The sequence below is a fragment of the Schistocerca gregaria genome, chromosome 1 (genome assembly GCF_023897955.1).
Source record: "Schistocerca gregaria isolate iqSchGreg1 chromosome 1, iqSchGreg1.2, whole genome shotgun sequence".
Lineage (NCBI taxonomy): Eukaryota > Metazoa > Arthropoda > Insecta > Orthoptera > Acrididae > Schistocerca > Schistocerca gregaria.
In genome coordinates, this window is record NC_064920.1 from 261,487,019 (window position 1) to 261,503,836 (window position 16,818).

General features: G+C 40.8%; 1 protein-coding gene across 1 annotated transcript in view; it reads left to right on the top strand.

The window, feature by feature from the left end:
- Nucleotides 1–16,818, top strand: part of LOC126339739 (inter-alpha-trypsin inhibitor heavy chain H6-like) — a 160,154-nt gene that overhangs the window by 23,098 nt on the left and 120,238 nt on the right. Inside the window, exon 2 of the mRNA XM_050001658.1 lies at nucleotides 5,728–5,894. Within this exon, the coding sequence (XP_049857615.1) occupies nucleotides 5,728–5,894 (167 nt within the window). The remainder of the gene's footprint in view (nucleotides 1–5,727; nucleotides 5,895–16,818) is intronic.

Genomic DNA, 16,818 nt, shown 5'->3' on the forward strand with positions numbered 1-16,818 from the left:
TGGGCAGCCTTAGCCCCTTCAGAACACAAAAAATGAATCACCCTCCTCATTTAGTCCTTGTTACATACAAACAATGGGGCACTCATAATAAAATGCTCTGAAATCACTACCAATACAACCATTCACTGAACCAACGCTATTGCTTCCCCCTACTTATACCTCCCGAGGAGATCACGAATGTAAAATTAGAGAGATTAGAGCGCGCACGGAGGCTTCCAGACAGTATTTCTTCCCGCGAACCATACGTGACTGGAACAGGAAAGAGAGGTAACGACAGTGGCACGTTAAGTGCCCTCCGCCACACACCGTTGGGTGGCTTGCGGAGTATAAATGTAGATGTAGATGTAGAAGAACGACCGAGAGGTTAAAGTATGTCTTTCCTGAGTCGTCCTGTCAGTACGGCTCAGACGAAACATACTTCCTTGTTTTAGTGACTTATTATATAAAGACGTCAAGTGAAAAACAATAATACTTAGCGAAATTCAGTCATGTCAACAATCATTTGACGAGTAGAACGCTGTACATAGGTGCAAATTCCAAGCTACAATATGTAAATCAACATACAGCCCACACAATAGTTGGATATGAACGTTATCGACTTTGCAAGACATCCCTGTTCGTCGCTTGACATCTTCATGTTTGTGGTGATCCCCTTCAAACACAACAGCCATAAAGACAGCTGGGCGCTAACATTAACGATTTTATACAAATCATCTTGTTTAGACACTAGTCAAAAACATGTACGAATTTTACAAAATGCATTACATTGTGGTGTCTGTGATAATGACCGGTTTCGGTCTTAAACCATCTTCATATGGAGCTGCGCAACATTTATTACAAAGTGAACAATGTGACAAATCAAAAAATATAAATGGAAAATCCTAGCAAGATTTCAGTACCAAGTAAAGGAAAGTATAAATGTAGATATAAATCACCTCATTTTTTTTGAAGAAACATTGTTTGTGTCTAGCCTGTTACATATTTGTTATACGAATACGCCATCTAATCTCTATACAGTAACGAAATGTAATTGAAATTCCATTTATCAGACAGATAAAAATTCAAAAGTCAGACAAAACATATGTTTAAAATTCATCTAAAATGTTACACATGCGTTCTCGCTTCCCACCCCCGGGTTCCCGGGTTCGATTCCCGGCGGGGTCCTGCCTCGGGCATAGATGTGTGTGATGTCCTTAGGTTAGTTACGTTTAAGTAGTTCTAAGTTCTAGGGGACTGATGACCTAAGATGTTAAGTACCATAGTGCTCAGAGCCATTTGAACCATTTTTTTTGTTACACATGAGTTGGAAGAATATGTCATCCGATGTCTACAAAATCACAAGACGTAAGTGAAATTCCACTTATGAGTTAGCAGAATATGACATCGAATGTCTACATAATCACAAAATGTAGTTGGTTTTTCATTTATCATACAGCCAAAAATTAATAAAGAGATATGGTAAAATAAAAACTCAACGTAAAATATACATATAAAAGAGCCCTGTATGCTAATAAACCGGAAAGTTGGTAATGTTAAGGGGAGGCGAGTTGGGGAGCGAGTGCACAGATGAAATAAACAAAGGCGGGCATAACTGAGCAGAATTGTAGTTTAAGAAGGTCCACTGAAATAGAAACCGTCAATGAAATTATGTAAGGAACTTTTGTACTTTTGTTGTTGAGTTGCAGCTGCTCATTGAGAAGTTTTTGTGAATGAATAATATTAGTTTCAAAAATCTCTGTTTTTACTAGAAAGATCATCACACCTTTTTCAGCTCTATGCAATATTTCCACCTGGTCAGCAATTATATCTAATGTATGATTGTGTGATCTTACGTGTGTACTTAATGCAGAGGTACTACTTGGATACGAATACTTATTAAACCTAATTCTTAATTTCCTTCCAGTCTGGCCAATATACATTTTTTCACTTAGCAGACAGTTAATTTTGTACACACCTGACTGGTTGTAGATTGATTCACTATGAACATTGCAGTGTAATTTTTGCCCTAAATTATCTTCAGTTTGAAATGAAATTACAGTGCTTTTTTTGAAATAAATAATTGATTTTATGAGATACTTTTCCACAGTCTGGAGTGTTAGTATATCTCAAATTTGGCCTATCTTTTATCTTTCCCCAAGTGATTTCTTATCTGCCTAACTTCTCTTTAGCTTTGACTTTTTTTGAAATATAATTTCTGTACTAATTCAGGGTTGTAAACATTTTTGGTTTCAATGTATTTTAGGATAATTAGTTCTTTGTTTACTATTTGACAAATGGCAATCTTAGAACTCTATTCCGCGCAGAGTTGAAAATACGTGTCTGTATGTGATGGGGTGGCATGACTGGTTACTGATTATTACATCAGTGGTTTTAGACTTCTTTATGCTGAACTTCTCATAGAACCCAACTAACACAGGCACAAAGCATTCCCTAACAAGAACATGAAAATGATAAATCCACTCACGAAATTACTCCCACAATTCACATTTAATATCCAAGAGGCTGAAATAAAAATGGTTAAATACTACGCACTAAATAAAATACCTCCATGCGCAGACTGTCGAGTTTCACGTCTATTATCACACAGTTATTACAGCAAAGTGCCTCTAGTACAAACCGCACACTAACCGCTTTCTCTAATCCTGTAGTGAGGAGTACACTCCAAAGGTGCCTAAGGCAGTGATTTGTCAATCTAACTCTGTCAATCTGAAATACATATTCCGTAATGTCGAGGCTACACGTCTTTACCTCTTCAACTGAGCTACAACAGTTGGCAAGACAAAAAGTAGCAGACAACAGATGCTGGTTGATACGTGATTCCTTAATCGTACCACACTTACAAACCATATCTTAAATACCATAAAAGAGAAAGCGGGATGGAATCACGGCTGGTAGTCACAATTTATAGTTAAAACAGTTTATTGACATTACTCCTTTTAATAAAATTGACAAATACAAATTGTGGACGAGCCACTAGATAAAACTTTGCAAATACAGATGGAAACCGAACAGACAATTCCAAATTAAGAGAACAGTTACTGACTAACTTGAGAACTTCAAACTCCCATATAGGACTTATCTCAAAATAGATATAATGAGTACAATTACAGGTAAAGGGTGACTTAATACTTGAACACTAGTGCCAAGCTAAGAGTCCATTACATAACATGATAGAACCACTTGAAACACTAACACAGAAACACTGATGTTTAAAAAATAAATGTTAACGTGCTCAGACGTGTTGATAAAAAAATTACTAGAAAAAGCTGTACAAGGAACGCAGCAGATGCTATGCAGTTTAAAGTTTAGCCAGTTGCCAGTCCCTAATATTTAAGAAAACAAGTTCATATACAAACAGCTTACATACACTATATGTAACTACCGGCTTAACCGGCCTTGACGGAAGGAAGATAAATACTAAACTTTGCGAGGCGATATGTGACCAACTCTGGTAGTGGTCAGGTTCTTAAACACTGCCAGGCCTAGATCTCGGAAGACATTCCACTCCCCGCCAAGGCGCTGGTACAATAAAAAGTTTGTGCGCGAATCACAAAGACGTTCCAATAAATCTGAAACATAGAAACACTCGGCAGAGCCTTTTATTGACACATGGACAATCATTTGATTACAAGAGACACAAAGCACTAGTGGAACTTTTGAGAAAATTTTCAAATAACGGCCATCATTTAACTAGGCCAACTGAACTCTTCCACATCGTCTTAAGGCTCGACTAGGAAAGTCTCACCATGATGATAAAGTTTAAAATCTCTGAGTGCGTCGGTGACGAATTACTCGATATCAGGTACACAATACGAGGGAGCGGGTTCCACAGCTTCACTGCTTCCCTTCAAATTTTGTTCCCAGAGAAGTCACAGAACCTGTATCTCCAAGCTGCCCATGTCAGCGAAACGCCCAACCGATTTCACACCACAATGTGTAACGGTCTTCACGCTCATTCGGCAGCCGTTGACCCTCGTGTCCCCGCGAGATGATAATAAAGCGAATAAAATGACTCACTTCCTTCCTTCGCAAAAAGGTTGCGAGTGGTAGATCAAAACAACAGAGTCAAGCAATAATAGAAAGCTATATGAAATGGATCTGACAGACAATCTCATCACAGTACAATGCCTGATGGAAAAAAAAATTAAGCATACAGAAGTGATGGTAGTACGTCAGTATAAACCTATATGTGTACACAACATGGGCAGGCATGTACATTATTAGAACTGTAATTCTCTATAACAGGTAGAACAGCCACGACACTGTGTGAACAGTGTGAAAAGTTGAGTGATCACTGAGCAGGAGACGCCTTGTATGAGACGTAATTATCAGCGCCAGAGTTTGACAGTGGCCTCATTGGGGGGGGGGGGGGGGGGGGGGGGTCTCTGTTTGGCTGAGTGCTTGAGTTGTGTAACATCCAGAATTGTGAGGGTTTCAGGTGTCTCAGTGGCTCAGTGATGGACTGTATGGGAACTTATGGGGAGTCTTTTTTCTCAACGTCGTATCCCTACACATCCGAGGACAAGTAATGGCCGGACGAAAACATTTTATATATTTCAATTCAATAAACTCTACCAACAGCCGTACACTTTAAGATATTTTATTTTATTCTGAAAGCAACCAGTTTAGGCAGTTGCATTTGCCATCTTCAGGCACCATACGCTTTTCTTCAAATCAACTAACTTTTATAGAGCGCCATAAAACTGTACATCGTGAATTCCAATCGTTGTGCAGCTGATTTATACAAAAGCGTGACAGCAATTCACATTTTTATCATCCCTCGCTATTGGTCTGAGACTAGATGCAGCCAGAGTAGGGAATTACCGTAGCTTGTGTAGGCTACCGTTGACACCACAAAATAAACAGCTGCGTTTTGAGTGATGCTGTGACCGGGAAGCACAGACTGTTGATGAATGGTTTCACATTACGTTCAGTGATGAACCGCATTCGGCATTACTCCGGATGCCCCAGATGATCACCATTAGCATGTATGACTGCGACCTCTGGAAAGGGCTCATTCCTAGACAAATTCATTGGCGCCTCGAGTATGATTTTAGATAGCAACTGTTAGTGATTCAGGAACCTTTGATGGCACGATGGTGTGTCACAGACTTTACGCCCCCTCATTTGTTACGTCTCATGTGACAGTACAGTGTTGCGATTTTTCAATAAGACAATGCTCGTCCACAAATGGCACGTGTGTCTATGAATGCGTGTGATGGTGTGTTACTCCTGTGTTCAGTAAGATCTCCAGAGCTGTTCCCGATGGAACTTGTGTGGTATTTATTATGTCAGCTCCATCCAACTGCCTTTAGCCGTAACATCAACAACCAGTTACAACAGCTGTGTGTCACCTCACCATAGCACGACACCCTTACAACACCTATACTTGCCAAATCAGTGGATGCATCCAGGCCAGAGAGAGGTGCTACGTAGTATTGTAACTGGGCTAATACTGCCAAGTTCTTTGTAAAATTGATTCGTTATTATAATCACTGAAATAACGTAACATATCCTTTAAAAATGAGAAGTTTCCCTTGAGTGTGCCTCACTTCTTTTCTCAAATAGGGAGCTTAGCTGTTTCTTCAATTATTCAGTTGCTCATTAATGTGTGTGTGTGTGTGTGTGTGTGTGTGTGTGTGTGTGTGTGTGCACTGAAGGGTGTGGGAATGGGCCAGATTGCGCTTAGTCACAGTTAACTCTCACTGACTCAGTTTTCTTTTCCAGGGACTTGAACAACCAAAGGTGCACAGACTGCATGTTTTGTCCGAGGTCCGCAACCGGTATGCTAAGACGCTGATAACTAGCAAGGTCGGCAACCCTGCGCGTCAAGCGCAGGAAATATTTTTTGACGCTGTGTTGCCTGAGAAAGCCTTCATCTCCCGCTTCGTCATGTGAGTACGCAGAGACCTGGGAAAGCATTAGCGACTGAGTGCTGCATGCTTTTCTGCCACATAACGTACTCTACTTTCAGACCAATAAACGATTATGAGATATGCACTAAGGTTAGTCATATAAAAACGAAGCACAGAATAATTGTTTCACTTTCTTAGATAATATTCAACCATGTGTTCAACAAATCAGGTGTCTCCTTTAAGAGTAGTCAGGCTCGTCCAGCGTTTCAGCAGAAAGTCGCATTTTCGTTTTCGCACTTCACAGAATCAACCAAAACATATTGATCAACGTGTATTTCATAGCATGTCAACTGCCGGCAGAAAACGTCAGTTATCAAGTGAAAGTTAATGTGTCCACGCGATAGAACGCTCCCTAATTAGTCAAATGCGATATTTAGTTTAACGGTATATGTTAACACGGACAGCAAAACACCAGGAGTATCCAGTAAACCAACAGTAACTGGGCAGCCCTGCTGTATGGCAGTATCTAACCCACTGTCTGGTACATGATAAGAGGCAAGTAGTGCTAATTGGACTAAAACACCAAGCCATTCTACGAAAATCATCGTGGATGTGATATGGACCGGCCTGTATTAGTACTGCGGCTGCATAAGTTAGTCTGGATCAGAGTCTAATACAGTCGATAACAACAACAATGAAAGATCGATAGCCATTGTTTCACGGTCTTCTTGCCAGACTTTCCAATCTCATGTGCAGGAAGGTGAAGCAGTTCTACCACCATGTAAAAGCGCTGGTCAGTAGAATAAGGCAGAATGGCTATTCTTCACATTTATGTACTTTGGTAGAATACAATGCTAAACCGAACATCGTACTAGGCTAACCTGAGACCACTTTATCGAAATGTTTCACCTTAAAAATATTTGTCTGTAACGGTACATAATGCGCTGAGGCTTCGTGTCCATGGAACACGTGAGGAGCATTATTTACTCGGAAAGGCTCAGTCAATACGTCGAAGAAACGAAATAGCAAAATTCAGCCTAAACTCCATAGATAATACGCCCGGTGATCTTTTTTCACATGGGCAATTCATGTTGCATCACAATATTTTTCTTGTTAAATCCGTTGTTATGTTCAAATGGCTCTGAGTACTATGGGACTCAACTGCTGTGGTCATTAGTCCCCTAGAACTTAGAACTACTTAAACCTAACTATCCTAAGGACATCACACACATCCATGCCCGAGGCAGGATTCGAACCTGCGACCGTAGCAGTCCCACGGTTCCGGACTGCACGCCTAGAACCGCGAGACCACCGCGGCCGGCGTTGTTATGTGATCATTTCACTACAGGAAGGTGTTGCGTGTAATGACAGCGTACTTACTGAATTCATGATTTACATTTACCACAGCAACTTTCAATAAGAGAATACAGTTGAAAAATCACATGACGCCAAATTACGATCTATTAGCATGTGCTGAAATTGTTTCCATCCAAATTTTCTACGATGTTCGTGAGTATCGTGTTTGAGTCGCCATGCTAATTTTTCCCTGATTTTCCTAAAAACCTTCTGACAAGCACAAATGAGATATTCTTTCTCATCCTTACGACATTAATGTTTGTGTTTCATCTCTAATGACCTCGCCGTCAACGAGCCTCTAATTCCTAATCTTCTACCATTCTTTCGTAGTTTTCGGTTTCCTCTCAAACGTATGCAGTCACCACTAAGTGAGAGGTGAATCATTTTTGGCATTTTCGAAACTTTTCCACCATTGTTGCATCATTCATTAAACTTTTGTGGTTTACATAGTTGACGATTGATGGCTGCTGAAACCTTACTGTTGGAGTCTCCACTATTCCATACATTACAGAAATCACAAATATTGGGGAAAAAAGCTACTGACCTCTATAGCTGCGATGGGTAAAGGAATCCAACAAATCTACCATACTCTTTATGCGCCCACTACTTCCCGATTAGTACATGACTCGCCAAAGCCGACTCTCATACCAATATCTTCAGGTCCGTTATGTAAAAGAAATAATTATCCGAAATACATCTCTTGTATTACACTTAACACTATTTAAATTAAAATTGTTAGTCATAGTGGTAATGTGGCTTTATAGAGTACATATATTTATTAGATCAATGTTGAGACACGTTACGGTGTTTCATTCGAGTTCTGCTCAAATAATTTTCTCTCCACCTATGTTGAATAACAAACACATTTGTGGGGGAAGTTAGGGTGCTCCATAAGAGCGAGAAACAATCTCTCATATCTGAGTATTAATGTACTGCTGAAGTGACAAAGATAACTCACAAAATTTCAGAGTGATTGAAACTGCACATTAGCAAATATATAAAGTTCCATTTTGCAGGTATCGTTCTACAGAATTAACTATCTGATCACAGTACAAGGTTCTCGTCAAAGTTTTAGTCTACCAAAAGGTCTCTAAGGTTCTTTCAGCTGACATGGGGGTGAGGGGCGGAGGTTACTGAATATTATTTTTTTGCAAATGCCAGAAAGAATGTTGTGGGAAACGGCTTCAACAAAATCTAAGGTTTATTTGTGAGCAGAATGCTTCAACAATACCCGCTGCAACTGAATCACTAGCAACGACTTACTTTAAATGTACCAGTGGGATATAAAATATAAACACCGATAAAGACTTGGCACAAAAACATGATACTTACGTGGGTCATTGTGCTCGGAGTACGAATCATGTATGCATACAGAACGTAAACGGGGAGCTCTTTCTTTTGGGTGCAGAGGGTGTAGTTGCAGAGCGTGTAGCCAGTCTGACGACTCATTTAATGTAGTTCACCAGGATTCCTGCTCTTTCATCAATCTCTTCGTCTCAGAGTAGTGTTCACACTTAACCTCCTAATTATTTCTTATGTGTATTAGAATATCTGTTTTCCTTTAGTACGAAGGAACTTATTCGCGTCTTAGTAAATATTCCAACGTACTCTAATTCTTCAACTTAGATTTTTTCGCATATTACTTTCCTCGACCTTTCTACGGAGACCCAGCTGATTTTCATCTCAACAGTCTGTGCTCCTGTGTAACAATATATCACAAACCGCTTAGATTCTATTTATTTCTGTGCGAGCCCATAACAACCACAATGCACAACTAAATAAAAGAATCGTTTTTTGAAAGCTCGTACTTGTCTCCCATTGCACAGCTTAAGTTCGAAATTTGGCTCAAAGGAGACTGCAGAATTCCTCTGTGAAAGTGTGAAAGCGTCACTCCCTGCGACCGCACCCTCCGGCTCGGCGACGTTTCAAACAGCAAGGTGACGACAAAGGCGAAAAAAAGGCCACAGTTCAGACGTTCATGTGAGCTGTGAGGTAGGTTAACGATGTCACATTGGCACCAAAATTGACCACAGCTCCTCTCAACGCAACCACGGACGTGTCTTAGTATGGGAAGGTCGTCACACCTACTCTTATCCATACTTCACCCTTTCTTTTGACGCCTCTGCGACGGAGGTTCAAACCACGACACCACGCTGTTTTCTTATTAACAGTCGAAGAAAACATTTCAGACTCATCGGCGCTGAGAATCGATTTGAAAAGACCACAGGGACTGACATAAAGGGCGTCAATGAAACCACACGGTTCCATAGGTCGTTGACTCCCTCACATTTTACGGTCGAGAACGACAGTTCACAGCTGCGATGGGCAACGAAAAGTCGTCTTTGACAAATTTGGCCATTGCTGCCACTCCATGGGCGTTTCAACCCAAGGACATCGTGGGTTAAAACCATCTAACGTAATGTCATCCATGTCATCCGTTTCGAGTTTAGCGTCTGAGGAATTTTTCCTGTGCCATACATGGTGGAAGAACTAGGAGCTATTCAAATCCATTCAAACTATTCGATCGAGATCTGAAACAGGGAGATGGTTTAATACCTTTTCATCACTCATTTTTTGCGTCCTCTTGTGATGTGATCACGGGAGGGATCGGCATTAGAACGTGAGTGAATAAAATGACAAAGTATCCCTGTAAGACGACCCAGTTCGACAACAACCTCTGAAACACTTTTCCACTTTTGTTGTGCACTATTAAAATGTACCTACCTGAAACTGTGACACCAAATCAGGTTCGCAGCTGCTCTAGCATGTGAAGATAGGGAAACTCCACCTAACAGTGATGAAGGGGTTGGGTAACATTCAGGTGCTAGAGCAACCACAAGACTGAATTGGTGTCGAAATTTATACAAAAATCGATTTTCAACATGCTCAAGAAAGATGCATGGGTTGCACCGAGATCGTGACTGATTTGCTATGTATGGCCTGTAAAATTTTAGTGCTATATGACACATGGGAGCTTGGCCATACATTGTTTCATTTAGTTGCTGTTAGTTACCTACAGACAGTGACATTTAAACAGCTGCTCACAGCTACAATTAGACAGCCTGTTACTGTTGGTACATTTGTTACAAAGTGGTACTTTTATAACTTTCTTTAGTTGATCATCTGTAGAGACAGGTTATTAGACATCTACTGTTTCAAGTAGGGCAGTATTACCGGTTCTAAGTGTTTAGCCAGTTACATTACTATGTAGTTAACCGCTAATTATTGCGGATACTAAACCATCTACTACTGTATTTTTGCTACAGGTGGTTAGGTATATGTACACTACTGCCCATTAAAATTGCTACACTAAGATAAAATGCAGATGATAAAAGGATATTCATTGGACAAATATATTATACTAGAACTGTATTTGATTACATTTTCACGCAATGTGTGTGCATAGATCGTGAGAAATCAGTACCCAGAACAAGCACTTCTGGCCGCAATAACGGCCTTGATACGCCTGGGCATTGAGTCAAACAGAGCTTAGATGGCGTGTACAGGTACAGCTGCCCATGCAGCTTCAACACGATACCACAGTTCATCAAGAGTAGTGACTGGGGTATTGTGACGAGCCAGTTGCACGGCCACCATTGACCAGTCGTTTTCAATTGGTGAGAGATCTGGAGAATGTGCTGGCCAGGGCAGCAGTCGAACATTTCCTGTATTCAGAAGGGCCCATACAGGACCTGCAATATGCGGTCGTGCATTATCCTGCTGAAATGTAGAGTTTCTCAGGGACCGAATGAAGGGTAGAGCCACGGGTCGTAACACATCTGAAATGTAACGTCCACTGTTCAAAGTGCCGTCAATGCGAACAAGAGGTGACCGAGACGTGTAACCAATGGCACCCCATACCATCACGCCGGGTGATACACCAGTATGGTGATGACGAATACACGCTTCAAATGTGCGTTCACCGCGATGTGGCCAAACACTGATGTGACCATTATGACGCTGTAAACGGAACCTGGATTCGTCCGAAAAAACGACGTTTTGCCATTCGTACACCCAGGTTCTTCGTTGAGTACACCATCGCAGGCGCTCCTGTCTGTGATGCAGCGTCAAGGGTAACCGCAGCCATGGTCTCCGAACTGATAGTCCATGCTGCTACAAACTTCGTCGAACTGTTCGTGCAAATGGTTGTTGTCTTGCAAAAGTCCCCATCTGTTCACTCAGGGATCGAGACGTGTCTGCACGATCCGTTACATCCATGTGGATAAGACGCCTGTCATCTCGACTGCTATTGATACGAGGCCGTTGTGATCCAGCACGGCGTTCCGTATTACCCTCCTCAACCAACCGATTCCATATTCTGCTTACAGTCATAGGATCTCGACCAACGCGAGCAGCAATGTCGCGATACGATAAACCGCAATCGCGATAGGCTACAATCCGACCTTTATCAAAGTCGGAAACGTGATGGTACGCATTTCTCCTCCTAACACGAGGCATCACAACAACGTTTCACCAGGCAACGCCGGTCAACTGCTGTTTGTGTATGAGAAATCGGTTAGAAACTTTCCTCATGTCAGCACGTTGTAAGTGTCACCACCGGCGTCAACCTTGTGTGAATGCTCTGAAAAGCTAATCATTTGCATATCACAGCATTTTCTTCCTGTCGGTTAAATTTCGTGTCTGTAGCACGTCATCTTCGTGGTGTAGCAATTTTAAATGCCAGCAGTGTAAACAATGACCTATAGACATTCTATTCTTAAAGTTACTGGAGCTCTACTTTATAGTTTCACGCAGTGTTTACTATTAATAAGCATCTTTAGCCATTCATCATCAGGTGGTCTAATCTATTATACGTATTTCATACAACTTATGTGAATGTCGCTAGTTGTATTTACTTCATGAAGCGTATTTAGGGCTTTGCATATATTTCTGAACTAGTAATTTCACTGTAACAAAAGTATACAATGATGCCCACATTTCCTTTCTGCTGTAGTTATTTTTGTCTCTTTGTGTTAGCTGCTTACTGGGCATTGTTTCTCCCATTACTGCAGTTATTACTTCTAGCACGTTGGTGCATCCCGCGCACTGTTTGCGGGGCCGTATTTCCTCCTATCACGCTATTGACACCTCTACACCAAATTAGCGATGCACTCTAAAACGTCAGTACCATACTGTTGGTATAAATACCGCTAGGAACATTTTTTCACGAAACGTATTTGCGATCTGCATACATGCCAGTAATAGTTGTTTCAGTATAACAGATTTTGTGCTCACCCTTCTTTTCCTAGAATTGTCTCCCACATACTCCAGTTACAGGGTCGTACCCTATGATGCGCTTACCACTTTTTTTTTTTTGCAGACAGGATTCTTGCTGGCATGCTACTGATCTCACTACAGGCATTTGGATATTAGTTCACGAATTTCCATACCCATAACACCACTTTTCGTTGTTATCAACTTACTTTTTTAACATTAGGTTTTTACGTGTTATTCATTACACTGTTTATGAGCACATACATTTTGACTACTGCAGTAGTGTAAAATTTTGTTTTATTATTTTATCCTCCTTTCACCCCTACTCTGAGATCAGCCTCAAAGGAGCGCTTTTTGTATTAATGGATCCATATTGGAATACCTATTGCGCTTGTATTTTTCTAGAATCATACCAATATGACGTTTACATCTTATTATTGACACTCGCAATTAATATGACAGTTATCTACAATTTTTTAATACTTTTTTCCTTAATTTTAATATTCTTATTCAACATCTATTATTCGTAGTATATCTTTCGGTACAGCCCTCTGAAGAAGGGCACTAATTGTGTGAAATCGTTTAAGGAAATAAACCTTTTTTATGCAATTGGTTGCTGACTTTTCGATACACAAAACATCGTACATGATGCTGAAACTTTAATGCAAGAACAGCGAAATTGTATTATTTTATGTGTAAATGTTTGGGGGGAGGGGGCGGATATAGGTTTCAGAGAGAAAAAAGTTTGGAAATGATTTCTAAATATGTGTAAAGTTCGTTGGAAATCACTGAGTGCTCTTATTCTCAAGTACTGGGTGTACATAATTTAGATAAATTGCGAGCAGTGAATTACGCCGTCTCGATATATGTACCCAGTTCTTAATAAATATATTTGGCTTGTAGTTGTAAACATTTACAGTAAGATTATACCTCTTAATGAGTGGATTATTACAGCATTTTTATTTTTAAATTCTGTCAATAAATATTTATATGAAATATTGAAAATCATATTTTTGATGCCCCCAGAAGCCGTTAAATAGACAACCTGCAACTGGTACCTTGCACCGTTTTAACCGTCTAGTAAAAAAGACTGCAGATATCGAAGAGGTATGACTGAACACAATGAAGAGAATTTCAACGATGATTAAAAAAAACTGGATTTGACGGATCTATAACGTCTCAGTTCTGATGCCAGATGTTAAAGGAGAGTGGCGATGCTAGACCACTGGCTTCCAGGGAAAGAAGAGTGCGATTACTGTCCCGTCGATGGCAGTGTCTTTAGAGATGAAACACAAGCTCGGAACTGGGAAGGATATCGGCCTTTCTGAAGTATGCAGGGAGCAGCTTAGGGAAATCACGAAAAACCGGAATCTGGATGGCCGACAAGGGATTAGAACTCCCACATTCGCGAATGCGAGTTCAGAACCTTACGATTACACCAACTCGTTCCGCACCTACTTCCAGATGACGAAGGTATACATTTCTACAGCTGCACATTTGAAACTTCCTGACAGACTAAAACTGTGCGCCGGACCGAGACTCGAACTCAGTACCTTTGCCTTTCGAAGGCAAGTGCACTGCCTACTGCTGTAGTGTTGCATCAAAGAAAAAGCCACTTAAACACTGTCGAACTCAGAGTCTCTGTTGAGACCAGCGGGAACCATTTTCTGGAAAACGGGCAGCAAATGAGGGTGCCGCAGGCCATGCTTCTTTTCAAACATAATTTTATATTTTCTTTTTTCGATTGTGTAGTGATAGAAAGTTTGAAGACTGTGCTTAGGTAATCAAAATGTCCTCGGTCCACCCGCCACCTCTTAAATATTCATTAATTATCAGCACTGGCGGCCGATAACTTCTGGCCAATTGTAGAGGAAGGAGTAGAAGAAAAGGTTATAGGAGAATATGGGCTTTGGATAAGGAATGAGAGAGGGGAAAGTCTAACTGGATTCTGCAAAAAATTTCAGTTAGTAATAGCAAATACTCTGCTCAAGAAGCAAAAGAGGAGCAGGTATACTTGGAAAAGGCCGGGTGATACGGGAAGATTTCAGTTACAATACATCATGGTCCGACAGAGATTCTGAAATCAGATACAGGATTGCAAGGCATACCCAGGTACAGACATAGACTCAGATCACAATTTAGTAGTGATGAAGAGTAGGCTGAAGTTTAAGACATTAGTCAGGAAGAATCAATACGGAAAGAAGTGGAATACGGAAGTACTAAGGAATGACGAGATACGGTTCTCTAAGGCTATAGATACAACGGCGGCCACTGTGTCAGAGCGGTTCTAGGCGCTTGAGTCGGGAACCGCGTTACTACTACGGTCGCAGGTTCCAACCCTGCCTACGGATTGGATGTGTGTGATGTCCTTAGGTTAGTTAGGTTTAGGTAGTTCTAAATCTAGTGGCAGATGACCTCAGACGGTTAGTCCCATAGTGCTCAGAGCCATTTGAACCATATAGATACAGCAATACGGAATAGCTCAGTAGGCAGTACAGTTTACGAGGGTTGGACATCTCTAAAAAGGCCATCACAGAATTTGGGAACGAAAACATAGGTACAAAGAAGGTAACTGCGAAGAAACCATGGATAACAGAAGAAATACTTCAAGTGATCGATGAAAGGAGGAAGTACAAAAATGTTCCGGGAGACTCAGGAGTAGAGAAATACAAGTCGCTGAGGAATGAAGTAAACAGGAAAAACTGGGAAGCTAAGACGAAATGGCTGCAGGAAAAATGTGAAGACATCGAAAAAGAAATGATTGTCGGAAGGACAGACTCAGCGTACAGGAAAGTCAAAACAACCTATGGAGACATTAAAAACAAGGGTGACAACATTTCAGAGTTAAATGCAGAGGAGAGAGCGGATAGATGGAGATAATACACTGAAAGCCTCTAGGATGGGGAAGATTTGTCTGATGTGATAGAAGAAGAAACAGGAGTCGATTTAGATGAGAAAGGGGATCCAGTATTAGAATCAGAATTTAAAAGAGCGTTGGAGGACTTAATATCAAATAAGGCAGAAGGGATAGATAACATTCCATCATAATTTCGAAAATCATTGGGGGAAATGGCAACAAAGTGACTACTGATATGTAGAATGTATGAGTCTGGCGACATACCATCTGACTTTCGAAAAAGCATCACCCAAACATTTCCGAAGACGGCAAGAGCTGACAAGTGCGAGAATTACCGCACAATTAACTTAACAGCTCATGCATCCAAGTTGCTTACAAGAATAACATACAGAAGAATGGAAAAGAAAATAGAGAATGCGCTAGAGGACAGTGAATTTGGCTTTAGGAAAGGTAAAGGCACGAGAGAGGCAATTCTGATGTTGCGGTTAACAATGGAAGCAAGACGAAAGAAATATCAAGACAAGTTCATAGGATTTGTCGACTTGGAAAAAACCTTTGACAAAGTAAAATGGTGCAAGAGGTTCGAAATTCTGAAAAAGGTAGGGCTAAGCTATAGGGACAGACATGTTGAAACATCCCCTTAGAAAAATTATACAAGACTGTGCTTACACTGACACACAATAGTTTTTAGCGCAATCTGACTTTCAAAAATCCCTACAAAAGAATGGCCCTGACTAACAATAACCTATACGTTTCACAAATCACTTACCTCACAAAAATCTTCGTTACTCGAACTACTGCAATACAGCGAGCGCCACTACTGCCAGCTAACTAAAAGCTTCAAACTACGGAAGTCACTAACTAATGATAGGCACAGTTAGCAAATGAAAGATTTTAATAGAGAACAAACAATGTATTTACCTTTATAGTCACAATATATATATCAGTTCATGACACCAATTCTTACAAATTTCAAAACTCCGCCATCTCTCTCCCCACGTCCACCACTGCTGGCGGCTCACCTCCAACTGCGCAACGCTACGCGCTGTTAGCATCCAGCTGCCGCTGCCCAACACTACAATGGCAGACAACAATGCAGACTAGCCACAGACTGCGCACAGCACAGCCAGTGGTTTTTCATACAGAGCGCTACGTGGCGGCGGCGTTACCAATAAAAAAAACTAAACATCCTACTTACAATGTCACATACAATATGTACAACAGCCTAGAGGGAATAATAAGAGTGAAGGACCAAGAACGAAGTGCTCTTATGAAAAAGGGTGTAAGACAAAGATGTAGTCTTTCGGCCCTACTGTTCAATCTGTACATCGAGGAAGCGATGATGGAAATAAAAGAGAGATTGAGAAGTGGAATTAAAGTTCAAGGTGAAAGGACATTAATGATATGATTAGCTGATGACACTGCTATCCTGAGGGAAAGTGAAGAAGAATCACATGATCTGCTTAACACAATGAAAAGTCTAATGAGTACAGAGTATGGATTGAGAGTAAATCGAAGAAAGACAAAGGTAATGAG